General features: G+C 59.9%; 3 protein-coding genes across 13 annotated transcripts; all 3 read left to right on the top strand.

Annotated features, from left to right (window-relative positions):
- Nucleotides 1-488: 488 nt before the first annotated feature.
- Nucleotides 489-4,432, top strand: HAUS4 (HAUS augmin like complex subunit 4). Of its 5 annotated transcripts, none has more exons than XM_090051843.1 (10): nucleotides 497-635; nucleotides 1,362-1,432; nucleotides 1,511-1,656; nucleotides 1,741-1,857; nucleotides 2,172-2,312; nucleotides 2,395-2,491; nucleotides 3,059-3,204; nucleotides 3,293-3,423; nucleotides 4,072-4,140; nucleotides 4,222-4,432. In XM_090051843.1, exons 2-10 carry the CDS (start codon nucleotides 1,375-1,377, stop codon nucleotides 4,406-4,408), a joined length of 1,092 nt encoding a protein of 363 aa, XP_089907969.1. In that variant the 5' UTR covers nucleotides 497-635; nucleotides 1,362-1,374; the 3' UTR covers nucleotides 4,409-4,432. The 5 variants fall into 5 exon arrangements, with proteins under 5 accessions (XP_089907971.1, XP_089907969.1, XP_089907972.1 ...); XM_090051844.1 differs by having other exon boundaries at nucleotides 629-647; XM_090051845.1 differs by lacking the exon at nucleotides 1,362-1,432 and having other exon boundaries at nucleotides 489-635; nucleotides 1,496-1,656.
- A 1,818-nt stretch (nucleotides 4,433-6,250) lies between these two features.
- PRMT5 (protein arginine methyltransferase 5) lies at nucleotides 6,251-14,524 on the top strand. Of its 4 annotated transcripts, none has more exons than XM_090053400.1 (17): nucleotides 6,251-6,411; nucleotides 7,075-7,193; nucleotides 7,934-8,019; nucleotides 8,317-8,451; nucleotides 8,557-8,669; nucleotides 8,808-8,857; nucleotides 9,113-9,276; nucleotides 9,894-10,055; nucleotides 10,398-10,475; nucleotides 10,692-10,750; nucleotides 11,110-11,232; nucleotides 12,362-12,537; nucleotides 12,871-12,980; nucleotides 13,130-13,223; nucleotides 13,540-13,656; nucleotides 13,771-13,835; nucleotides 14,276-14,524. In XM_090053400.1, exons 1-17 carry the CDS (start codon nucleotides 6,278-6,280, stop codon nucleotides 14,426-14,428), a joined length of 1,938 nt encoding a protein of 645 aa, XP_089909526.1. In that variant the 5' UTR covers nucleotides 6,251-6,277; the 3' UTR covers nucleotides 14,429-14,524. The 4 variants fall into 4 exon arrangements, with proteins under 4 accessions (XP_089909526.1, XP_089909524.1, XP_089909528.1 ...); XM_090053398.1 differs by having other exon boundaries at nucleotides 7,919-8,019; XM_090053402.1 differs by having other exon boundaries at nucleotides 6,254-6,491; nucleotides 7,919-8,019.
- Nucleotides 14,525-15,722: 1,198 nt separating this feature from the next.
- Nucleotides 15,723-23,329, top strand: RBM23 (RNA binding motif protein 23). Of its 4 annotated transcripts, none has more exons than XM_090054311.1 (16): nucleotides 15,723-15,875; nucleotides 17,646-17,769; nucleotides 17,853-17,933; nucleotides 18,307-18,354; nucleotides 18,470-18,522; nucleotides 18,627-18,677; nucleotides 18,937-19,098; nucleotides 19,392-19,445; nucleotides 19,550-19,667; nucleotides 20,106-20,258; nucleotides 20,597-20,734; nucleotides 20,958-21,023; nucleotides 21,816-22,011; nucleotides 22,196-22,294; nucleotides 22,688-22,772; nucleotides 22,971-23,329. In XM_090054311.1, exons 2-16 carry the CDS (start codon nucleotides 17,734-17,736, stop codon nucleotides 22,972-22,974), a joined length of 1,344 nt encoding a protein of 447 aa, XP_089910437.1. In that variant the 5' UTR covers nucleotides 15,723-15,875; nucleotides 17,646-17,733; the 3' UTR covers nucleotides 22,975-23,329. The 4 variants fall into 4 exon arrangements, with proteins under 4 accessions (XP_089910437.1, XP_089910434.1, XP_089910438.1 ...); XM_090054308.1 differs by having other exon boundaries at nucleotides 18,467-18,522; XM_090054312.1 differs by lacking the exon at nucleotides 22,971-23,329 and having other exon boundaries at nucleotides 22,688-22,776.
- The last annotated feature ends 103 nt before the right edge of the window (nucleotides 23,330-23,432 follow it).

The raw sequence follows: 23,432 nt of genomic DNA, 5'->3' as shown, positions 1-23,432 counted from the left end.
CCTAGGGGCTGCTGGGAACTGCTGGCTTAGCGGGGTGTCATCGTTAGGTGTCAGGGTGAACGCCATGGTACAGAAGCCCACAGCCGTGAGTAAAGGCGCCCCTCCCAGCTCCACCCCGTGGCTGACTGAGCCCCGCCCCGTAGCTCTCCTATTGGCTCTGAGCTACCAGCCCCGCCTTTCTTTTCTCCCAGGTCCACCCATTCCCCTAGCTCCGCCTTTTTGTTTGCCCATTGGCTGCCCGCCCCCTCCCCTCTCCCATTGGCTCTCCGCGCTTCCCGGCCCCGCCCTTCCTCCGCCCACCACTTTCCCTCCTAGCTTCTGCCTCTGTCCCACTCCGCCCTAGCCCCGCCTTTCTTAATTACCCATTGGCTGCCCGCCCCCAGCCCTTTCTCCCTTCTATCCCTGTCCCTCCTGTCCCTTCGTGGTTTCTTATTGCTTGCCCGGCCCAAAGCCCGCCCCCTCCCCTCTTCCATTGGCTCTTCGAGCTTCCCGGCCCCGCCCCTCCTCCGCCCACCACCTTCCCTAGGAGTGAAAAAGGCGGGAAGTGGCGCTAACGTCACCTGCGTTCCTCTCTTAGCAGTCTGCTGGGGTGGTCTGCTCGTTGGGTCTGGTTGTGTTGGATCACCACGACTTGGGTGCGTGCCCTGGTAGGGGTCTGGGCTGAGGGGTGAATGGGGGGCATGCTACCAAGATGGCATCTGGGCACCTGGGGAGGCTCTGGGGGTGGTGTGAGTGGGGGGCATCCACAGGTTAGCATGAGTGACTGGGGGCTGATCTCAGCTTGGTGCAAGCTTTATGAGGGCTGCATTGCCATCAGCTTGGCATAGATGGCTGGGGGGTCACCTTCAGCTTGGCATGAGTGGGGAGGCTGCCCACAGGTTGGCATGGCTGGTTGCAGGGTGGTGGCCTCAGTGTGCCATAAGCTAGGGGGTTCACTAAAATTGTCACAAGTTTGGTGCCCAATGCCTGTTGAGGAACAGGGGAGGCAACCCCTGGATTCCCCCCCATCTCCTCCTGCAGCTGGCTGGCACCTGGCAAGAGTCTTGCTGGGACCCCTTAGGAGGCTGTGAATTGGGTGCCTGTCTCTTGGGCACCCCCTGGGGTCCCCAGAAATGGCAGATGTTGGCCTTGTGTTGGTGTGAGTTGTGGGGGGGAGGGGTCAAAGGTCCCTCTTCTCACACCAGCCCTTTTAGGATGACTATAGCCCCCCTAGTTGGCATGACCCCCAAAAAAGTGCTTCTTGTGCCCACCTGTGGCTGTGACATACAGCATGCCTTCCCCATGGGTGGCTCAGGGATGGCACGAGCTCCCCACCCTGCTTTAGAATGGTGCTGTAGCTCCCATGTCTGTGTGCTCCCCAGCTTGTATCCAGCAATGATGGCATCTGACTGGGGGCCCTTGGGGGACCTGGGATCTGAGCTGCCCCAACAAGGTACCAGGAAGGGAGCTGAGGGGGGTGGGATATGCAGGGAGCTCATCTTATTGTCTGTCACAGTCTCCCTCCCTGCAGGCAGAAGCGGTGCCTCCTTGCCCCCATGTCAGGTAACAGAGGAGGACCTGAGGGCCAACCCTAGCTTGGCCACCCTGCTGCAGGGTCTGGCTGGGCACATGGATGCCAGTGGACTCAGCACTGGCCTGGCCTGCCAACTACAGCAGGTATGGGGGTTGGATGTGGGGGAAGGGGAGCCCAAGATAAGGGCAAAGCTAGGGGTGCTGACCCCATGGGTCCTTCCCCTGCAGGTGCAGAGGGAGCTACAGCTGCAGCGGGCAGCCTGGCTGCGCTGGGAGGTCCTACACCGGCTCCTGCAGGAGGTGCTCTTGAAGACAGACACTGGTTCTGCCCCCCTGGACAGGAAGGTGAGACCAGGGCTCTGAGATCAACCCTGGGGAGAAGTGGGAGTGGAGACCAGAGGGGCTCGAGGTCCAAGGTTGTTCCCCCTCACATCAGCCCTCAGAGGGAAGGCAGGTAGGGGAATCCTGGAGGGTGGGGGGGTCACTTGACTTATGCCACCTCCTAGAGGGAAACCAGTTTGGGGATCCTGAGTGTGTGTGTGTGTGTGTGTGTGTGTGGGGGGGGGGGGGGGGGCGGTGTTGGGTCAGGTTAAAGGTCACTGCACTCCCCTGTTCCCTTATGATCCCCTCAATCATTTCTTCTTCCCCCCACTGCCCAGTTTCTGGAGACCCTGGAGCGGTGCTTGCGGTTGGGGGAGCTGAGACTTATCGTGGGCCTCGGCCCTACACCCTGTGCCGCCAGCCCCACCCTGCTCGGCCTGGAGGTCTCTGACCTGCAGGAGCTGCTGCCCCCAAGCCAGGTAACCCCCACTTCCTTATGGGGGGAGGGGGCAAGTGGAAAGGAACCCAGGCATCAGGGACGCATCCCTCTATGCCCCCCAGGACCTGGCACTGCTGCGGGAGTGCCTCCCACTGGACTTGGAGGAGCGGCTGCAGCACAGGGCACTGGCCTTGCTCAGCTACTACTGGCCAGAGAGCGGTGAGATCTGGGAGTTGTCCGTTGCCCAGGGAGGGGTAAAGGGGCCCTTGAGGGACTCAGTGAGTGGAACCTGTGGGTAGCACTGAATTGATAGAAGCTTTATAGGGCATGGGGGCTGTGAAGTGGAGAAGGGGAAGTCTGGTGGTGGGGGGCAAGGGATGGGGTAGGAGGAGACCTGGATGGGAGGGAGGCCACAAGAGTGGTGATGGTTGGGGGAGGGGAGAATTGGGCAGGCTGGAGATTGGGGGGATCCCAGGTGGCTGTGGGTAGGTAGGGAATCATGGGGGATGGATAGTGAGGAAGGTTTGTGTGGGGGGGTGGATGGGGGACCTGTGGGAGGTACTTTGGGGGGCAGGTTGTGAAGGAATGGGGGAATCATAAAGTGGACTAGGAGAGGGTGGAGGGTGATGGGATGATGGAGTCATGAGGGATGGATGGGGGAGGTGAGGCAGGTGGATGGGCACAAGGGATCATGGAGGACAGTTGAGGGAGATCCGTGAGGGATGGGTTGTAGGGGTGACAAGGTGGGGGGTTCAGGGGTGCACAGCACTGACACGTCTCTAGCAGATGGGGCAGGAGCAGCAGAGCGTGCAGCCCAGCTGGGGATGCTGGCCGAGGCACTGGCTGCTGAGCAGCGACGTCTCCGGGAGGCACGGGGCCGGTGCCGGGACCTCGTTGGCCTGCTGGAGAGGCAGCGGGCAGCTTATGGCCAGGTACGGTGAGGACGTGAGCGTGGGGTAGAGGGAGGGTTGGGGGGGAAGCTGTAGTGCCACTCATCCCTGCCCTGTGTCCCTTCACCAGGCGCTGGAGCAGTGCCGGGGTCTGCTGTGCCGGCTGGCGCAAGAGTATCGCTTAGGTACCCAGGCCAAGCTGGACCAAAGCAATGCCCAGTACCTGGAGACCAAGTGCAGCGCCATGTTGCTCAAGGCCCGGTGAGCAGGGGGAGGGGCTGGGGGCAATTATGCCAGTCCCAGGGTGGGGGCATGGGGTAGGCAGCAGTGGTTGGGGGCTCTCTGGTCATGCCACCCCCCCTGTGAAGCTACAGGTCTGAGGTCACAGAAGAGCACGGGGATTGGGTTTTTTCCACCCCTAGGAGGGGAGAGTTCAGAGGTCATAAGACAGGGATGAAGGTCATGGAGGAGATGTACTGGGTGGGCATCTCTGCCCATAGTGGCAGGTCAGGGTGGGGAATCAGAGGTCACTTGAGTTATTCTAGTCCTTGCCCTGAGTGGGAGAGGTTAGAGGTCGCTTGGATGGACTAGGGGTCCCTGCTCATCCCAGGCACCCGGGCTCCTCACACCACCCTCTTCCCAGAGCTTGGAGAGAACCAGGGTGTCTGGGCAAGCCCCCACCTCTCTCCCCAGGGATGGACCAGAGGTCAGAGCAAGGTGGGCAAGCAAGTTGAAGGAGGGTCACGGGTCACTGCATCCACAGCAACTCGGAGGAGGGGGACCTGATTCAGAGGTCACCAGGATAGAAGTCCTAGGTCACCTTTGCCAGCGGGATAGGAGGGCTTGGGGTAAGGGATGGAGCTGGGTGGTTCTGGGGTAAGAGGTCACTGGATGTGTCTACATCTGCAGGCTGGAAGAGCTGAGCATACTGCTGGATACCTACCCTGCAGAGAAGGTGGAAGTGCACCGAGCCATTGGGTAGGGCTGCTGCTTGGTGTGTGGAAGTAGGGGCAGTTGTGTGCCCTCCTGCTCCTAAACCTCATCCCTCCCTCCCTGCAGGACAGAGTTGGAGGTGGCCATAGAGCAGCAGGAGCAGGAACTGGCACAGGCACAGGAGCTGCTGGCTGCCTACGAGACGCTGGGCCCCGACTTTGCTGCCCTGGCTGAGGAGTATGCCGAGCTCCAGGCGCAGGCTGATAACCGGCGCTGGGCCCTCCGTGAGCTGGCGGGGGGCTCACCACAATAAATCTGCTTTGACCTTTGTACTGCATCTATCCTATCTCTCCGTCCTTTTCTTTGCTGCTGCTATGAACCCAGGTGTCTGGGTGCCCCATGGCCCAGAGCCAGGAAGGAACTTGGCACCTGCTGCTGTGAATCCAGGACTCTAGGCACCCTACGCCCTCCTGCTTCTGGGAGCTTGGAGGGAACCCAGGTGTCCAGATTCCCTATTTCTCAACTGGAGTGCCAGGGCTTTGTCCCCAGCCTCTGTTCCTAGAGCGGGGAGGGAGCTCAGGTGCCCAGGCTCTCCCCTGGTCCTAGAGCTGTGAAGGAACCCAGGGGTTTAGGAATCCTATAGCCCCCTTCTGCCTGGATCTGTGAGGGAACTCTGCTGTGCACCTGTCCCTTCTCAGAGCAGGGGGAACCCAAGCATCTGGGGTTGCCCTCCACCCAGTCTGCTAGTGGGAGAGAACTTAGATCTCCCCTGTGTAAGGAGACCTAGGCGGCATGGCTTGGGAATCAGATTGATTTTTCCTGGACATCAGCATAAATGAATATGCAGGATCTGGGCTATAGGTTGGACAGAAGCAGGCAAAGTTCTTTGGGTAAATCCAATATTTTTTATTAGGACAACTGAAATAGTTGGAAAAACTCTCTTCTTTGCAAACTTTCAGGTATAAAATACCCCTTGTCAGGTTGATTGTGGGGGTGGTGCAGATTGTGTTGACAGGTTTTACATTTCTTGTCCTGGCATGGTCTGTATCCAGTCAGGGTGTTTTGGGCTGCAGGAAGCTTGCTTCTGGTCCTGAAGTTGGTGAGGTTCGGTGCTTATTTGAAGGTGAGGATGGGTGGTTCTGGGATGAGCTCTGAATGCTGGGTTTTCTACTATGGGTTGCAATTGTTTGAGGGAGGAGTAATGTCATAACCAGTGGTGTGCCATTCATGGGCATCTTCCTTCTGTACTGTGGCAAATCATGTGGTAGCTGGGTGGGTGACTTTTTTCAAAAGTGCGATCGATCTCCCTGGAGGAGTGTCCTTTGTTGAGTGAAAGCCCTTTTGAGATGGGTGAGGTGAGATCACGGGTGTTCTTAGTGCAAATTTCGTGGTAGTGGAGGGCATGGCTGTCTGCCCTGTGGGGACACATTTCTCATAAGAATACCACTCCCTCCAGTTTGTCTGTTCAAATAGCCAACAGGAATTTACAAAACACCTTTTGCAGGTGAGCCTCTGAACCTCATTTCATCAATCCCTTGAATGCAAAAAATTATGGACTAAATCTACTACATGGACTCCTCAGTTTACAACTTCACTGACTGCCTGTCTTGCATTCATACCAGTCTAGCCTCTAGCTTCTTTACTGTTCATTCCATCTAGGAAGAGCACACACCACCTGTAGAGGCTTCTTCCACCTGATGAAAAGTTTTTCAAGCTAAAAGCTTGCTAAAATTTAGTTTTCCATCTATTTAAGTTGGTCTATCTCCTAATACAAAATACTGGATTTCTCGAAAACCCTTATCTCCCGATGTCCTTAGCCTAACACAGCTACAACCTATCCAGACAGTGGACTGATGACACATCTGACTCCCCAGGTGCCACTTCACCATTTACCAGTTATATTCATTCCCCACCGCTCAGCCTCTCACGCGCATCTTCACAGCAGCTGCCCGGCCTCCGTAGCAGTACCGCTGCGCGGCATGGTGGGAACTGGAGTCCTCATCGTCCTCACGCCTCTTCTTCCCGCCCCCGCGACCTGATTGGCTTGCTACTAGAAGGGGCCGCCCTCTCCTGCAGCCGACCAGAGGGGCAGCGCCGGGGCCAGACGTGTGCAGCGATTGGCGGACGGAGTGCGGGGCTCCACTGCGATTGGCGGGCGGAGTTGGGGGCGGGTCTGGTGGCGATGGCGGCGGCGGCGGCAGTGGCAGCGGCGGCTGCCGGGCCGGGCGCGGCGGGGGTGGCGCGCGTGTCCAGCGGCCGCGACCTGAGCTGCGTGCCAGAGGTGGCAGGGACCCTGGGCGCCGTGGCCCGGCAGGGGTGAGGTCGCGGAACCCGGCCCCACGTGGGCCACCCGGTCTGGTCCCCAGGCCACCTCCGACCCCGCCGGGCGGCACCACGTGGGTGACCTTTCACCTCTGGCGACGGGGAGTCGGCCCCACCTACGTGCCCTTAGCGAGGGGCCTCCATGCTCTTTGATCGATGACCACAGCGGGGCCTGGGCTGGTGGAGGCCAGCGCCCCGTGGTGACCTCTGACCCTAACGAGGAGATCAGCTCCTCTGGGATCTGGTGCCCCATCTAGTCGACCTTTGAGCCCAGTTTGAAGCTGGTCTTTGTGTGTAACCTTTGAACTCTGACCCTAGCCTTGATCTCTGATTCCAGCAGGAGCTCCCTCGGGTCATCCATCATGCTTAATGCTTACTCCAATGACCTTTAACCTCTGACCCCGCCAAGTGGCAGCGATGTCCCAGAAAATCCCCTTGCCCATGACTTCAGCTGGGCCTGCAACCCCATGTGGCCTCTTGACTGCCCTGGCGGGTGGGGGTGGCACCACCCTCTACAACCTCTGACCTTGGTGGCAAAGGCAGGATTGTCCCTTCCCAATGGTGGTGGGGAGGGGGCAGGTGGGTGCCACAGAAGGTTCCCAGGGGTCAGAGGTGATGGGGCGGAGCTCACTTATGCCCTGCATCCCCATCCCGCAGATTCGACTTCCTTTGTATGCCTGTCTTCCACCCACGCTACAAACGGGAGTTCACGCGAGAGCCAGCACGGAGCCGCCCAGGGCCCCAGACCCGTTCTGACCTACTGCTCTCTGGGAGAGGTGAGATGGGCCCCACCCCCACTGCTGCCCCTGGGGGCAACCCCCTGCATCTCCACCTGCACACCATGACTGCCCCTTGCCAAACCCCCACCCCTTGTACTGCTCCCCCTGTACCCTACTAGCCCCTTCTTCCATTGCTGTCCCCACTGAGCCCCCCTCGCTGTCTCTTGCCTTTGGCCCAGTGTGGCCTGCTAGACACTCCACCGCCCCCCGCCCCATCTGCAGTGGCTGCCCCTTACTGTCCCCACTCCAACCTACACCCATCACAGCCCCCTGCCTAGGGCACCCCCACCCCACCTCCATGGCTATTCCCTACTGAACCCCCCCAACCATTGCTGCCCCCTTCACTGGACATGGCACTCCCTGCTAGGTGTCCACCGCCATCACATTGCCACCCCCCCAGGGCACTGCAGGGCCTGCTGGACCTCCTCTCCACTGCTACGATTATTCTCTGCTGGACCTCCTGGCCCCATTGCTGCCCCCTGCCTCAGCACCTTGTCCCACCATCGCTCCTCCTGCCCTGGGCACAGCATGGCCTGCCTGCCTGTCCACAGCTGTTGCTGATCCGCTGCCAAACCGTGCCCCCTGCCCACTGCTGCTCCTTCCTGAACTCGTCACCACCCCCCATCTCTGCCATCTGCCAGACCCCCCACCCTCCGACCCCCAATGGCCTCTCTGCCTTGGCAACAGTACCCGCTGCTGGACGCCCCCTCCCCCCTCACCAGCTCTGCACCCCCCAGACTGGAACACGCTGATCGTTGGGAAGCTCTCACCCTGGATCCGCCCTGACTCCGTGGTGGAGACCATCCGCCGCAACTCAGAGGCGGTGAGCGGAGGCAGGGGGGACTCAGCCATTCCTGTGGGGGCAAAAGGATGGGGCAGACCCTGGGCATTGGGGGTTGGAGGGGGCTATGGGCAGAGCCTGGAGCCCAAGAATGGGGCTGGGAGCGGGGTCTGTTCCCAGGTAGGGGCTGGGAGTGGGGCCTGGAATGGGGTGGGGGCAGAGCCTAGTTACCAGCTTAGGCAGGGCCCAGGTTCCAAGGCCTGGGGCTGTGGGCATGAACTAGAACTGTGGACAGGCCCAAGAAGTCAGGCTGACCCTGCTCTCCTCCCTGCCTCCCAGGCAATGCTGCAGGAACTGACCTTCGGGGCCTACCTGGGCCTTCCTGCCTTCCTGGTGCCACTGACACAGGCTGAGAACCCCAACCTGGCACGGGTGCTGAGCACCCACCTGCACACTGGGCACCACAGCGCCATGGTGAACGGAGTGGGGACGGGCAGGTCATGGCTGCGGGCGGGCCCTCCAGGGTGGGTCCTTCCATCTCTCCCCTCCCCCAAGCTGATCTCTGCCCCCTTCCTCCAGGTGTGGATGCGGGTGCCCCTATTGGCCCCCGAAGACCTGCGGGATGACCTCATCGCTAATGAGCCGCTCGGTGAGCAGCCTAATGAGGCTGGTGAGGAGAAAACTTGGACCTGGTGAGGGGCGGCACTGCCAGCAGAAAGTTCACAGCATGTATCCCCATTCCCCACCTGAGCTTCAGAGTCTGGGGGTGGGGAGCAATCCCAGAGCCCCGCCCCTTTGGTTTACCACTCCCTCCCCTCATCTCTTGGTAGGTGGCACAACTTCCGTACCCTGTGTGACTACAACAAGCGCATTGGTGTGGGTGAGTACAGGGGCACTGCTGGGGAAGCTTGCAACGCTGTAGTCTCCAGCCACTCAGCTGGGGGCATTGATGGGGGAAGCTTGCAGCCTGGTAGGCCCCTCCCCTTCACCTGGGGGCACTGCTGGGAGAAGCTCACAGCCCTACTGGCCCTGCTCCCTCAGCCAGGGGCACGGCTGCAAGAAGCCTGCAACTTTGTAGGCCCTGCAGTCTCTTCTCGGAAACGCTGGCAGCCCTACTGACCCCTTGCTCCTGTAGCACTGGAGGTGGGGGCCGACCTGCCCTCCAGTCACATCATTGACCGCTGGCTGGGGGAGCCAGTCAAGGCTGCCATCTTGCCGACCTCCATCTTCCTCACCAACAAGAAGGGCTTCCCTGTGCTCTCCAAGGGGCACCAGCGCCTCATCTTCCGCCTCCTCAAGGTGAGGTCCTCCCTCCGGCCCTGCTCCCTTTTAGCTCCACCCACAGGCTCAGGAGCTCCGCCCCCATGCTCTGGCTTCACATACAGGCCCAGGAGCTTTATCTATTTTCTGGCTCTGTACCCATAGATTTGGAGCCGTGCCCACACTCCTTGACTCTGGCCACAGGCCTAGGAGATCCTCGCACTCCCCCTGGCTTCATCCAGAGGCCTAGGAGCCTTTCCCCCTCTCTGGCTTCCACCCAGGCCTGGGAGCCCTGCCCACTCCCCCTGGCTCTGCCTGCAGGCCTGGGAGTTCCTCTCTGCCTCCAGGGTCCTGTCCACAGGCCTTGAAGTCCTGCCTCCTAGCTGTGGCTCTGCCCTGAGGTCTGGAAGCCCTGGTGACCCATCTAGGCTCTGCCCACTGGCCCTGGCTCTGCCTATCCCCAAGAACCTGGTCCTGCCCCTTAATTTTGGCCCCGCCTCCTGATTTCCCTGTGGCCTGGCCCACTGCCACTGAGTACCACCCACCAGCTGGGCCCAGCTGCCCTGTCCTCTTCCCCAAGGTCTTGCCCACCCTTTCCCCAGGGAGGTGGGGGCTGCCTGGGGAATGCTGAGCCTCCCTCTTGGCCCTTCCCCCAGTTGGAGGTGCAGTTCATTGTGTGGGGGGCCCACCACCACCCAGAGAAGGAGTTTTGCTCCTACCTGCAGTACTTGGAGTACCTGAGCCAGAATCGGCCCCCACCCTCTGCCTACGAGCTCTTTGCCAAGGGCTATGAGGACTACCTCCAGTCTCCCCTCCAGGTCAGGGGGGCAGCCGGGGGGCTTTGGGACAGGAATGGGACATTGGGTGGTGGGATGAGGGGCATTGTGGCTTGGATGGGGTGTTGGGTGGCAGGCAAGGGTATCATGGAGCTGGGGGGGTCTTGATTTAATTGGGGAGCTTTTAGTGGGGCAGCTGGGCTGGGGGGTGGAGGAGGGGATGAATTGGATCTGTGCTGGGTGCTCTTGTGGGCTCCTCTTCCCCTCCCCCTTTTGGATGCTCTTGCTCTGGACCAGATCGCAACTCAACAGCCATCAGTAGGGACCAGAGTGAATGGTGGGAGGAAGGGGCAGGGCCGTGCTGACTTTGTGCTCTATCCCCAGCCCCTGATGGACAACCTGGAGTCACAGACTTATGAGGTCTTTGAGAAGGACCCTATCAAGTACTCACAGTACCAGCAGGTGGGTGGGGCCTGCAAGGAGGGGGCAAGGGAGGGGTGGGTGCAAAAAGGGAGCCAGTCTTTACAAGCTGGGTGAGGCCTGAGGAATAGGGGAGCTGCCTGGGATGGGGTTGCTATTGGCCAGGACAGAATAGGAGGTATGGGGTAGGAGGGGCTTTTAAAAAGGGGTGGGGCTTCAGTTGTGGGCTGCATCTCACCCTCACTTCCTGCTCCTCAGGCTATCTATAAGTGCTTGCTGGACCGGGTCCCCGAGGAAGAGAAAGACACTAACGTGCAGTGAGTGCCTCATCCCAGTCCTGCCCACTTCCTTCTGCCAGTGCCCTCTTCCTTCTTTTCCCAGTATCTTCCTACCTTTCCCCTGCTGCCTGTCTCATATCCCCAGCCCTGGGGCAGAGAGCAGCCGAGCATCCCTCAGAAGGGACCAGAGTGAACAGACATTGTCTTCTCCCAGCCCCAGTGTGCCTCCCACTTCCCCCCCTGCTCCAGTATCCCTATCTCAGTCAGAGTCTAGCTGAGGGTTCATCAGTAGGGTACAGAGTGAACATGTCTCTTGTGCCCACATCCACCTGTTGTGGGACCCCAGTGCCATCCCGTTCTGCACAGTCCCTGAGTGGTGCCTCCCCATGTGCCCACAGGGTGGTGATGGTTTTGGGAGCAGGGCGGGGGCCCCTGGTGCATGCCACACTCCGAGCCTCGCGCCAGGCTGCTCGCCGGGTCCGTGTCTACGCTGTTGAGAAGAACCCCAACGCCATTGTCACGTGAGTGCCTGCAGGAAACTCTGTGCTCTCTGCCTTTTGTGTCCATCAGTAGGGGCCAGAATGAATAGGCCATGGCTTTCCCCCATCAGTGCCCTTTTCCCACTGCCCGGGGGTGCTTCAGTACATGCCAGTGACCCCCAGCTTCCTGCCCCAGAATCCCCAGACCTGTGATGGAGTGTCACCAAGTGTCCATTAGTAGAGAGCAGAGTGAACGAGCAGTTACTTTTCCCCCATTGGTGTTTCTGTCTTGCTACCCTGGGGTGCCCTGGTTCTCCCAGTACATCCCAGTATCCCAGTGTTCCCTGCCTCAGAATCCCCAGCCCCATGGGGGAGTGTTTCCAGGCGTCCATCAGTAGGAACTAGAGTATATGGACAGTGTTGGTCCTGCATCAGTGCCTGTCTTCATGCCCTGAGTAACCCCAGTTGTCCTAGTACGTCTCAGTGACCCCATACTCCTTGTGCAGAATTCTCTGCCTGGTGGCCGGGTTTGGCTGAGTATCCATCAGTAGGGACCAGAGTGATCAGAGGGTGGGTTTCCTCCCATCAGTATCCCTATCTCCATATCCTGGAGTGGCCCAGTTTTCCCAGTACATCCCAGTGATGATACACTCTCCCCCAAAACCCTCAGCTCTGTGGTGGAGTGTCACTGGGTACCCATCAGCAGGTACTAGAATAAACGGGTAGTGTTTTCCCCCTTATCAGTGCTCCCATCCCCCTGCCTTGAGGTATCCCAGTTCTCCCAGTACTTCCCAGTGTCTCCATACTCCCTGTGCTAGTATCCTCAGCCCTGAGTTAACCCCCTGGGTGCCATGGGCTGATGTTGGGGGGTAGGGCTTTCAGTTTAATCCCCCCCACCCCCATGGGTTGTAGACCAGGTAGGGAGTGGGGCTTCTTGGATTAACCCCTTGGGTGCCATAGGCCTGATGCCTGGTGGTAGGGTGGAGGGGGCATGATTAACCCCTTGTGTGCCATGGGCTGGGGAGCTGTCGGGGATTACTCTTCCATGGGCTGGCAAGCTGAGGGAGGGGGGCAGGTTCCCCAGGTTAACCCCTTGGACACTGCGAGCTGGGGGGGTGGGGCTACCAGTTGATGGGGCTGCTGGGTTAACCTCTTACATGCTGTGCCACAGGCTGGAAAGCTGGCAGTATGAAGAGTGGGGCTCGCAGGTGACAGTGGTATCGCGGGACATGCGGGAATGGGTGGCGCCCGAGCAGGCCGACGTGGTGGTCTCGGAGCTGCTGGGCTCCTTCGCCGACAACGAGCTGTCGCCGGAGTGCCTGGACGGGGCCCAGCACTGCCTCAAGGGTGCAGCATAGGGGGCCTGAGGCGGGGCAGAGCTTGGCATTGGGGGTTGGGGAGCCTAGAGCAGAGGCCTGGGGGACTTAGGGTTTGGGAGGAGGTTGGGATATGGTGGGGCAATGCTATAGCAGGTGTCAGGGGTTAGAGCTTGAGAAGGGGGTGGCATATGGGAGGCAGTTGGGGTATAGCTGGGGCTGACTGGGTCAGAGGTCACGGAGGGAGCTAGGTATGGCGGGTCCATAGGGTTGAGAGGTATGAGGGGGAGGCTGGGGGGGGGGGGGGGCAGCAGCCATGGGGTGCCCCCTGCCCTTCATCTGACCCCCTTCTGATCCCTTCCAGAGGACGGTGTGAGCATCCCCTGTGACTACACGTCCTTCCTGGCACCCATCAGCTCCTCCAAGCTCTACAATGAGGTGCGGGCCTGCCGCGAGAAGGACCGTGACCCTGAGGTAAGCCTCAGCTGCTGCCACCTGGCTTTACCCACCGCACCCTGGCCTGGGCCTAGGGGAGCCACCTTGGGGTGCACGTGGGGCGCTGCGGGATGACCGGATTGCTGACCAGATCCGTCCCTTGTCCCTCTTCCCATCCGTCCATGCAGGCACAGTTTGAGATGCCCTATGTCGTGCGGCTCCACAACTTCCACCAGCTGGCACCGCCTCAACCCTGCTTTTCCTTTTGCCACCCTAACCCAGGTAGGTGCCCCCAGCCCTGCTCCTCCTGGAAGGGAGTGTGGCCTGGTTTGGCCCTGCCCCTCCCCAGGGCAGTGTTCCCTTCCTGTGGGGAAGGGGTGTGGCCTGGATTAGCCCCACCTACCTGCAGCATAGTGTGTGGGGCCTATATTAGCTCCACTTTCTCAAGTCAACCACCTGGCTTGGGTGTTGGAGTGAGCCGGGCTTGAGCAGGCCACTTCCTCAGTGGCAAAAGGGGTGGGACTTGGGAGGCTGGGTCAGCACAAAAAAGGGGGCAGGGCCTGTATTGGCCATACCCACAACTATGCTTCACCGGCAGATGCAGAGCGGGACAACAGCCGGTACCGGATGCTGGAATTCAGCGTGGAGGTGAACACGGTGCTACACGGCTTTGCTGGCTACTTCGAGACCACCCTCTATGGCGACATCACGCTCAGTCAGTTCCAGGGGCAGGGCTGGGGGTCAGGCCAGCTGGTTAGGGGACATGGGGGAGAATGGATGGGGGGCAGGGACCCCACACGCCTCTTACCCTTCTCCCTTCTTCCTGCAGGCATCCGCCCTGAGACGCATTCCCCGGGCATGTTCTCCTGGTTCCCCATCTTCTTCCCCATCAAGGTAAGGCTCCTGGATGCCTGGGTTCCACCCAACCCCTTGTTAGCAAAGGGGTCACTCCTATATATGGGACACCTGGGTTCCCATTCAGTCACAGAAGTTCTCCATTCAGTCATTTGGGAGCATATCCCATAACTAGGATGCCTGGGTTCCTGTTCAGTCATGGGGGAGCACATCCCAGTACTTAAGATGCCTGGGTCCCTACTGAATCATGGAGGGGCATATCACATACCTATGATGCCTAGGTTTTGTAATGGACCTGGCGGTCACTGCCACTGGCCATTCTGACCATGCTGCTCCAGGGGGATGTGGGGAGATGTCTGGGGGCAGGGCTGGTTCATGGCATCATCTCTTCCCCTTGCTGCCCCTGGCACTGGGGGCAGTGTGTGGGTATATCTGGGGTCCTTGGAGCTAACCTGTCCTCTGCCCCTGTCTCCTTACAGCAGCCGTTGGCAGTACAGGCAGGTGAGCGGGTGTGCGTGTCCTTCTGGCGCTGCACCAATGCCAAGAAGGTCTGGTACGAGTGGGCCGTGACGGCGCCTGCCTGTTCGGCCCTGCACAACCCGACTGGGCGCTCCTACACCATCGGCCTCTGAGCCTTCTTGGGGGCCAGAGATCGCCCTCCCCAGCTGCCCTGTCCCAGGCTTCCCTGTTCCTGTTTGTGGATTTGAATAAAATGGAGTTTAGCAGCTTCCCTGCTTCCCTGGCCCATTTTGGGGGGCCCACATGTGTGGGGAAGAGGGAGGGGTGTCCCCAGTCACTTCCGCCCTGCATGTGGACATATTGTGGCTGGGGGGGGCACCTTTGCCACTGCTACCCCAATAGGGGGAGTGAGGGAGAGAGCCCCTGGCCCAGGTGGGCAAGGGGCAGCCATTTTGGTATAGGTTGAGGGATCCTGGTATGGTGGAATGTATCATCCCCCTAGATATTTAAGGGACCTCTCTACGTTCTCCAGGGGCTAAACTGGGTTGGGGGTGAGGGGAGGCCATCTTGGCTGTGGGTTTGGGGAGGGGAGGTGGCTGGATTGGTGTGACTGGAAGCCTTTGGTTTGGCCTGAGGATAACCAGCTTGCCCCCAGTCTGGGGTGGATATGAGGGCACCTGTAGTGGCCCACTGTGGTGGGAGAGCAGCCATTTCTCAGCTTGGCGGGCATCTTGGCTGCCTGTGGGGTGAAACCCCTGTGAGGCCTGTGCTCAGCTTGCCCTGAGGCAGGGCCCTCTCAGCTGGGGGGTGAGAAGAGCCATCTTAGCCCCGGGATGGGCGGGACCTTGGAAGGCCCCGGGTCGCGTGTTGTCATGGTAACCACTCCCCGCTTGCCCGAGCCAGAGGCCTCCATGTGAACCTTGAACCCCCCGCCCGCCATAGCAACACGTTTGACCAATCAAGCCACGGGAGTTTGCCTCTTCCGGGGTTTCAGCCAATCTCACCGAGCCTCTGGGTCGTTACCACCAATCCCAGGGGTCTCTAGCCAGCCTTACTCCTCCCCTGTCAACATCCACCAAACGGCAGCGGCGAGCCGGCTGCTCGCTCTGTCTTCACCCAATAGGGGTCGTTGCTGTGAACAAGGCCTAGCGCAGTTCCGCGTTGTGGACCAATGGGCGTCGTTCCCCTGCGGGAAAAGCCCGCCTCCTCCCTGGAATGTCTGCAAATCGCCTTCGACGCAGCCAGGCTCCGGCCCAATCAGTGCAGGAGGTGGACCGAAAGCCCGCCTCTTCCGCACTCTCCACCAATCCGCGCCGGATCTGCCGTAAACATCCCGCCCTTCCTTCCTCTGCGCCAACCAGCGCCGATCTGAAAGGCTAGCCCCTCCCCCTGAACCCGCGTCGCCACTCAGCACTGCATCTTTGCGGACGCTCCACCCCTTTCCGCCCGCTGGGCCAATAAGCACACGACTTTGCCCCCCACCCGCGCGTGCGTAGTGGGCCCCGCCGGGAGGGGGAGGGGGAAGGTTCTGGAGGTAGCCGCGGCTGCCGCCATCTTAGCGCCGCGTCCGGCCGCGGGGAGACCCGAAGCCGCACGCGGAGCCGCCGCCGGCGGGGAAGGGTGAGAACGGGCCTGTCCCGGGCCTGAGCCGTGACGTCAGAGCAGCGCGGGGGGGGGGGGCCATCACGGAGCCCGACTGGTGACGTCAACGGAGGGGGGGGCGCGCAGGGCTTGGGGCAGGGGCCAGACAGAACGTTGGGGGGTGGGCGGGGCTTGGAGCGGGCAGGACGAGTGGGAGGCTGCCCTCGGGGGCGGGGCTTGAGTTGGCCAATGGGCGTCTGGGGGTGGGGCCGGTCAGGGTGTTCTAGAGCAGCCCTAGCAGGAGTCTAGAACCGGCCTGGGGTGGGTGGGGGCTAATGGGGCTCGGTCCTGGGGGGTGTCTGTGGGTTCTGGATTGGGCAGGTTTTGAATGTTCTAGAACCCATGGTGCTCTAGATCCTTGGTAGAGCGGTGGTAGTTGGTTGGGGCAGGCCTCCACATGGGTCTAGAACAAGAGCTTAGTACTGGAGGAGGGCTCTGGTTTGGTGGGTTTTAGAGCCTGGATGCTTTGAGCAACCTAGAACTGTTAGATTCTAGATTGGTTCCAGAGAAGGAGCCCTGCGCAGGGGGCTGGTGCTTTCTGTGGGTCAAGAATGAGGGTCTAAAGCCAAGGGGTGGTTCCGGTTTATCCCAGGGGGGTCCTGGGTTCTAGAGCAAGGTGGCTTTGGGTGACCTAGAACAGTGTTTCTCAACCTGTGGGTTGCAATCACTGTCATTGGGTGCCTATCAGTAGCTATCTGAATGAACAGGTAGCATTTCCCCCCCATCAGTGCTCCCATCCCCTTGCTCTGAGGGTTTCCAGTTCTTCTAGTACTTCTTTCTGTCCTTGTACTCCATGTGCCAGTATCTGCAGGAGTGGTATATGAAAGAACTTGCAAGGATGTGTGAAAGGGTTGTGAACAAATTTTAAAAATGTATTTAAAAATATGGGAAGCAGTGGCTTTTCCCTTGCCAGGTGGCAAGAGTTCTAGCTTTCAAGGGGCTGCTTGGGGTCTCCTTTGCCCCACACCCTTGACCACTGCCCCACACGTGGGGGACAGCAGGTCAGGAGGGGCATTAGGCCATGACTGGCCAGTGATGTTTATAGATGGATCCTGGTACAGAAAAGGTTGAGAACAATTTATCCAGAACTGAGGATCTATCTGGCTTCTATAGCAGAACCTTCCACAGTTTGCATCAGTCGCAAACAAGGGTCTGGAGCCAAGTTCTGGGTTGCCCTAGGGGCATGGTGGGTTCTAGATCAGAGAGGCCTTGTGTGACCTAGAAGCACTATAGTTTTTAATAGGGGCGACTCCATGATGGGGCAGGTTGTTGTATCGTTCTAGAACAGGTCTGAGGCAGCTGTCTTCTAGAACAGACTTCAAACAGGAAGTGAGGCAGATCTTTAAGCATCTAGAGCAGAATGGGACTGAAGCTCGGGGCCAGGGCTGGAATGAGGATGCATGCTTGTTCTTGACTGTTTTTTGCAACTGCTTTGGGAACGAAGGCTCTAGAATGAGTTAGTGTTTTAGATCTTAGTCTGGTACATGCCATGAGGTGGAGACATTAGAGGGTCGTGTCTGCAATCTGGTGATGGTACGGGCTTTTGATTTGGAGGGACCTGAGCTTTCTGGAGTGGAGGGTGGCCAGGAGGGGGATTTTTGAGTCCCCAGTGCCTGCGGAAGCCTGGCTGGATGCCCAGAATCACAGTGGCTGCAGGGAGAACCTGGGACCCAGCCTGGTTCTAGAACACAGCATGGTCTATGCTCTAGAACCGTGGTCTCACGCTCTCCCGTTTCTCTCCCTTGCCAGGAAACACTTGGAGCCCAGTTAAGTCGGTGCCAGGAATCCGCTTGCACCCAGCACCCGCCCTTCTGGGGGCTCCCCCAGCTGGGCCAGCATGGAGCCGGGGGGCTCAAACCCACTGCAGGACCCAGTGAGTGCATTCCTCTCTCTGCCAGGCTTGGGGGGGACAGGAGCTGGGACCATGGTCAGGGCTCTCAACTACTCCCCTTGCAGGCCCAGGTGGATGCCATGTCATCAGATGACTTTGACATCGTCATTGAGGCCATGCTGGAGGCTCCCTACAAGAAAGAGGAGGTGAGGCTTTGTAGGGGAACTGCTGGTTAACAAGGGATGTTAATTAACAAACTATGGCAAGGGAGATGGGGCTTGAATTCCAAGGCAGGAGATGCTTGTAGAATCAGCTGGACCTCTGGGATGGTTTTAGCTGACAGAGCACAGTGAACTTGTGATTGAACTCCCTTTTGGGTGGGATTTGGTGAATTTTGGGTAATTTTTGTGCTGATTGTGGATGTTTGAGGTCTTTTGAGGCCCAGGTGGGTTTGGCAATTTTTAAAGGTTCAGTAGATCAGTGTAGTCTTCCCTGGAAGAGTTTGTGTATCAGAGTTTTGGAGAGCAGCATCTGCTGCTGTTGGTGATCCTTCCACTTCCCTGTCCCTGTTTCCCCCAGGCCCAGCCGGGACCTTCAAAGGCACCAGCTGAACCCCCGGCAGCTCAGGTAACCTATGGGGAGGGAGGCACTTGTGTGTGTGGGGGGGGACACTGGGGTGGTGGGGTTCAGGACTCACTTGTCTCTGCCATCTTCTCTGTACCTTCTCTTCCTTGGGTAGCAGCAGCCTCCGGAGGAGCCAAGCAAGGAGGCCAAGAAGGAGAGCTCCAGTAGCAGGTATTTGGTGCGGACAGGAATCAGCCTGGAAGGAGGTAGGATTGGGGCAGGTGGGGGACAGGGTTGGCCTCGTCCTGATGCCTTTTTCTCTTGGTTTACCTCAGCAAGAAGAAGAAGAGTCGGAGCCGCAGCCGGAGCCGTGACCACAGACACAGGTAGGGGACTGGGATTGACTGGTTGTGGTTCAGTTAGTGGCTGGACTTGGCTGGAGTTTCGGGGGTTAGGGCAGGACAGCAGGCTAGGATTGGCTGGGGTAGGTTTTGATTGGCCAGGGTCGGGTGCTTAGGCAGAGCAAGAGGCTTGAAATTGACTGGGGTGGGGGTGTAGCAGGAACTGGGATTGGCTGGAATTGGAGGTTGGGTCGGGGTACTCAGCAGGTCTCTGACACCCTCCCTCGCCCCCACCCAACCGGAGCCGGGACCGAGACAGGGAACGGCGGCGCCGCAGTCGGAGCCGGGAGCGCCGGAGCCGCCACAGGAGCCGGAGCCGAGAGCGCCGGCGGGGGGGCAGCCGGTCTCGAAGCCGCGAGCGCCGGCGTGAGGAGCGCTCCCGCTACCGCAGCCCTCCACCCTCGGGGTGAGTTGGCCCTGCCCCCTGGAGAAGCTTCACTCTCTCTTCAGTCCCTACCCACTTGCTAGGCCTATTCCTTGGGCTGATCTGGCTTTTTCTACCATGGATGCTGGGGGGTGGGGTGGGTGTCCTGACTGTAGGTCCCTACCCATTGTCTGCTGCTGTGTGATTGAGCCAGGCCTGCCCCGCGGGGTGCCTTCTGTTACCCGTTCCCCCCCCCCCCCCCGCTCTGCCCACTGTGTGCTTCTTGGATATCATCCAGCCCTCCCGTGGCCCTGACCCATTGTGTCTGCCCTCAGGCGTCGCTTTGGCCACAGCAAGAGTCCGCTGTACCGGGAGAAGAGCCCCGTGCGGTGAGTAGAAGGGGGAAGCTAAGAGTCATTAGGAGCTTAGGAGGTGGGTAGAGGATTTAGGAGGTGGGGCCGGGGGTGTGTTACACCCCCTCCATCTCCCACAGGGAGCCTCTGGGCAGTCTGAGCCCTGAAGAGCGGGACGCCCGCACGGTCTTCTGCATGCAGCTGGCCGCTCGCATCCGCCCCCGCGACCTTGAGGACTTCTTTTCCGCTGTTGGCAAGGTAAGCACAGGCTCTGCCTTCAGGTTGGCACCACCCTCGCTACCCCCACACCCACACACACACACTCCTTGATTAGCCCGGCCACTGTCCTAGGACCTGCTTTGAATTCCCTACCTGGGTTTGCTTCCTTTCCCCAGGCCTCACCCCTATTGCTTCTATGGTGGCTTCTTGTCCAGGGTTCCACCCTATGCAACATGAGTCTACCACCTTTGGCTTTCTGGGCTTGGGAAATATCTTTGCTGTGGGCAGTAGGCCCTGCCCTCAGTCACCCAGATACTGGGATTTTAGGCTCTTTTCCACTTCTCCTCCAATAGGGGCTGTTTTGGTCCAGGTTCTGCCTTCTGGAACCCTAGTCTCATGGGGGAGGCAGGTGCTGACTCTTCCTCTTCTATGCTGGCCCTGCCCCTTCCTCACACACACCACCTCCTTGCCCTGCAGGTGCGGGATGTACGCATCATCTCGGACCGCAACTCGCGCCGCTCCAAGGGCATTGCCTATGTGGAGTTCTGCGACATCCAGGCTGTGCCGCTGGCCATCGGGCTCACAGGGCAACGCCTGCTGGGGGTGCCCATCATTGTCCAGGCCTCCCAGGTGAGCCCTGGCCTGCCAGGGGGTATTTGGGTAGAAGAGGGGATGACTTGGGCAACGCTTGATCCACAACTCGATTCTATCCAGGGAGGAGATGGGGCACGGGGTTTTGTGGGGCAGCTCTGGGGCTCCCAGCTGTTTGGTCCCCTTTCAGGGGAGCCTCCATATCCTCAGTTCTTGGATCTGTGGGGCAGGGGAGCAGTGGGGTCATAGGGGTTGGGGGCTGTGTGGGGCTTGGAATGATAGAGGCTGGGGATTGTAGAGAGCTGGGCCTTGGGGTGCTTGGAGCTGGGGGGCACTGAGGGCTACTGCTGAAGCTCTTGCCCCATCCAACATGGCAGGCAGAGAAGAACCGGCTGGCGGCCATGGCCAATAACCTGCAGAAGGGCAGCGGGGGACCGATGCGTCTCTATGTGGGCGCCCTGCACTGCAACATCACCAAGGAGATGCTGCGGGGCATCTTTGAGCCCTTTGGCAAGGTGGGCAGGGGTGGGGTAAGGCCTGACCTTGGCTGGGGAGGGCTAGGAAGGGGCTTCATCCCTCGGATGGGCAGGACCGACCTGGGTCATCACCATTCACAGGTTGGGCTGTTGAGGGGTGGGGTAGTGGGGGTCCTCTGGTCACGGTTCCAAGCCTTTTTGACACTGGGGGTATATGCAGCTCTTAGCCTTGGTGTGACTCAGGTGGTTTTTTTCTTCCCAGATTGACAGCATTGTGCTGATGCGGGACCCAGACACTGGCCAGTCCAAGGGCTACGGTTTCATTACGGTAAATGAGATGCCTGAGGGCTGTCCCCCCTCCCCCCCCCCATGGCACCCCCAAGTACTGGCCACACTCTGGGTGCTGGGCAAAGCAGCTGTGGGGGCCCCACATCTCTCCCTGCCCCCTCAGACGCTCAGCCCCCACAACCCATGTGGAACCACTAGTGCCCATCTGTAGGCCAAGGTCCTGTGGCCTGCCCTAGCCTTCCCAACAGACCAGACCGCAAGTGAAGTGCTCACAGGGTCCGTCCTCCGCCCTGCCATCTAGGGACAGGCATGGGGTGCCTGTGACGTCACACTTCTGCACTCATGCCATGAAACGAGCCCTCATGTGGCTTCAGCTCCACCAGCATCCTACTCGGGGGTCAGTGGGTAACTGGGGGTTCACCCTTCCCCACCCTGGGGCCCCACAGGCCCCCTCCTCTTCTGGTCCAGCCCCACTAAGCCCTCAACCCCACTGGTTCTTGGCCTGGGGTCTCTTGCAGCTCCCTCATCCCTCTCTTGCGAACAGGCCCCATATGGACTAAGCTGTACCACTACCCCATTTGTGGACCAGGTGGTGCCCATGGGTCTCTGCCTTCTCACCCCAGCCCCGCCAGGGCCAGGGGTCCCCACGGGTTGAGTGCCTGCGGGTTCCTCACATGGTTCTGGTTCCAGCCATATCAACATGCCATTTAGGGAGTCAAGGGGAGCCAGTGGGGTCCCCCCTTCCCAGCCACAGGTCCCTGCAGCCCTCCTGACTCCCTCCCCAGCCCTGCTGATCCCCACTAGCCTCTCCTCCCTGCCCCCCCCCCCCCAGTTTGCAGAGGCAGAGTGCGCACGCCGGGCGCTGGAGCAGCTGCATGGCTTTGAGTTGGCTGGACGCCCGATGCGCGTGGGGCAGGTGACAGAGCGGCTGGACGGCACCACTGATGTCGCCTTCCCTGATGGTGCCGATGAGCCTGACCCGGCTGGTGCCTCTGGCCGCCTACAGCTCATGGCCAAGCTCGCTGAGGGTAAGTCCTGGTCACCCCCAGCATGTAAGGGCGGGACTTGCAGTATTAGCCTTACCTAGCAGCAAAACTGTTCCTCCTAATAGCATATGGGGGTGGAGCTTGGTAGGCCTGTCCCTGCTCCCCAGCATGGATGGTAGGCTGAGAGGGTCCCTGATGTTTCTTTCTCCTTTCCCCAACACTGTAGGCTCCGGGCTCCAGCTGCCTGGCACAGCTGCTGCCCAGGCTGCCCTGCAACTCAATGGCGCCATCCCCCTGGGGGCCTTGAACCCTGCTGCTCTCACAGGTACTGGGGAGGGGAATAAAGTCAGTCCCCTTGTTTGGTGGGGGAGGGCCAGCTCTGGGGTGTTGAGGCAATGGTGGGGGAAAGAGGGGTTGTATTGGGGCTGTGGAGGAGGGGGTTCCATGGGTGCTATAGCAAGGGTTTCATGTAGGGGCTCTGGGGAGCAGGCTGCAGGGGTCCCCTGTGGGGTTGGGCAGGGGGCTCTGGGGGACCATTGGGAGTGTAGAGAGGGTTGTGGCACTTCTGTATAGGTGCTCTGCGGGGGGGGTCTCGGAGCTCTGGTGGTCCTATAGGTATGGGGAAGGGTCATCTATAGGCTGTGGGAGCCCTGGGGGGTGGTGACAGGGTATAGGGGGTCCCTGTGGGACCGTCTGACTACTCCCTTCTGTGCTCCAGCCCTGAGCCCAGCACTGAACCTGGCCTCGCAGACGCTGGCCTCCCAGTGCTTCCAGCTCTCGGGGCTCTTCACCCCCCAGACCATGTGAGTGGGGGTTGGGGCTGGGGCGGAGCCTAGTGACTATGGGGGAGGGGCCAAGGCAGTGGTGGGTGGAACCCCATTATGTGGGGTGGGGCTATGTGGGAGCAGAGTTAGGGTGGGTGGGGTTGGGGTGGGCAGGAGAGGGTCCAGAGCAGTGAGTGGGGACAGGCTCTCTCCTCTAACCCCTTTCTTCCATTTCAGGTAAGGCCGCCCCTCCCCTGCGGATGGACAGACGCCCCTTCCCCAGCCCGGGGTCTTGCCCTCCCCCACTCCCCTCCAGGGGACAGAATTTAAGGGTATGGCCAGCGGGGGGGGGGGGGGGTAAGGGGGCCAGGGGCAGGGCCTGTCATGGCCTTGCCCCTCAGGGGGCAAGGCCTACCCTAGTCCTGCCCCCACCTTCCCCTGTAAGGGGCTGGTGTGGACCCCAGCCTGGCTGCCCTCCCCCGTGCCCCTCCCCCCACCAACAAATTGTTTTCTTCTTTTGATCTTTTCTTCATTTATTTTTGTTTTTTTTCTTTATCGAAACAAATAATAATAAAAAAAAAAGTCACAAAAACCTACCAGGATGTTGGGGTCTCCTGTGGGGGGTGGGGCATGGACTCGACTAGATGGCAGGGAGCCGGGACTGCTGCGGGGGTAGGGACCATGGCATCCCCAGGTTTC

The sequence above is a fragment of the Crocodylus siamensis genome, chromosome 6 (assembly GCF_052110815.1).
Source record: "Crocodylus siamensis isolate JL-2025a chromosome 6, ASM5211081v1, whole genome shotgun sequence".
Lineage (NCBI taxonomy): Eukaryota > Metazoa > Chordata > Crocodylia > Crocodylidae > Crocodylus > Crocodylus siamensis.
This window is presented reverse-complemented; position numbering and strand designations above follow the sequence as displayed.

Excerpts from the sequence above, each read along its gene's own strand:
- HAUS4 (XM_090051842.1), top strand. The coding sequence starts at position 1,120 with ATGTTGGCCTTGTGTTGGTGTGAGTTGTGGGGGGGAGGGGTCAAAGGT. Across the intron at positions 1,858-2,171 it reads CTGCCCCCCTGGACAGGAAG|TTTCTGGAGACCCTGGAGCG; the intron begins GTGAGACCAGGG and ends CCCACTGCCCAG. Across the intron at positions 3,424-4,071 it reads GCCATGTTGCTCAAGGCCCG|GCTGGAAGAGCTGAGCATAC; the intron begins GTGAGCAGGGGG and ends CTACATCTGCAG.
- PRMT5 (XM_090053398.1), top strand. The coding sequence starts at position 6,278 with ATGGCGGCGGCGGCGGCAGTGGCAGCGGCGGCTGCCGGGCCGGGCGCG. Across the intron at positions 12,538-12,870 it reads GGCCCAGCACTGCCTCAAGG|AGGACGGTGTGAGCATCCCC; the intron begins GTGCAGCATAGG and ends GATCCCTTCCAG. Across the intron at positions 13,224-13,539 it reads CTTTTGCCACCCTAACCCAG|ATGCAGAGCGGGACAACAGC; the intron begins GTAGGTGCCCCC and ends CTTCACCGGCAG.
- RBM23 (XM_090054308.1), top strand. The coding sequence starts at position 17,734 with ATGGAGCCGGGGGGCTCAAACCCACTGCAGGACCCA. Across the intron at positions 19,446-19,549 it reads CGGGAGAAGAGCCCCGTGCG|GGAGCCTCTGGGCAGTCTGA; the intron begins GTGAGTAGAAGG and ends CATCTCCCACAG. Across the intron at positions 22,012-22,195 it reads CATGGCCAAGCTCGCTGAGG|GCTCCGGGCTCCAGCTGCCT; the intron begins GTAAGTCCTGGT and ends CCAACACTGTAG.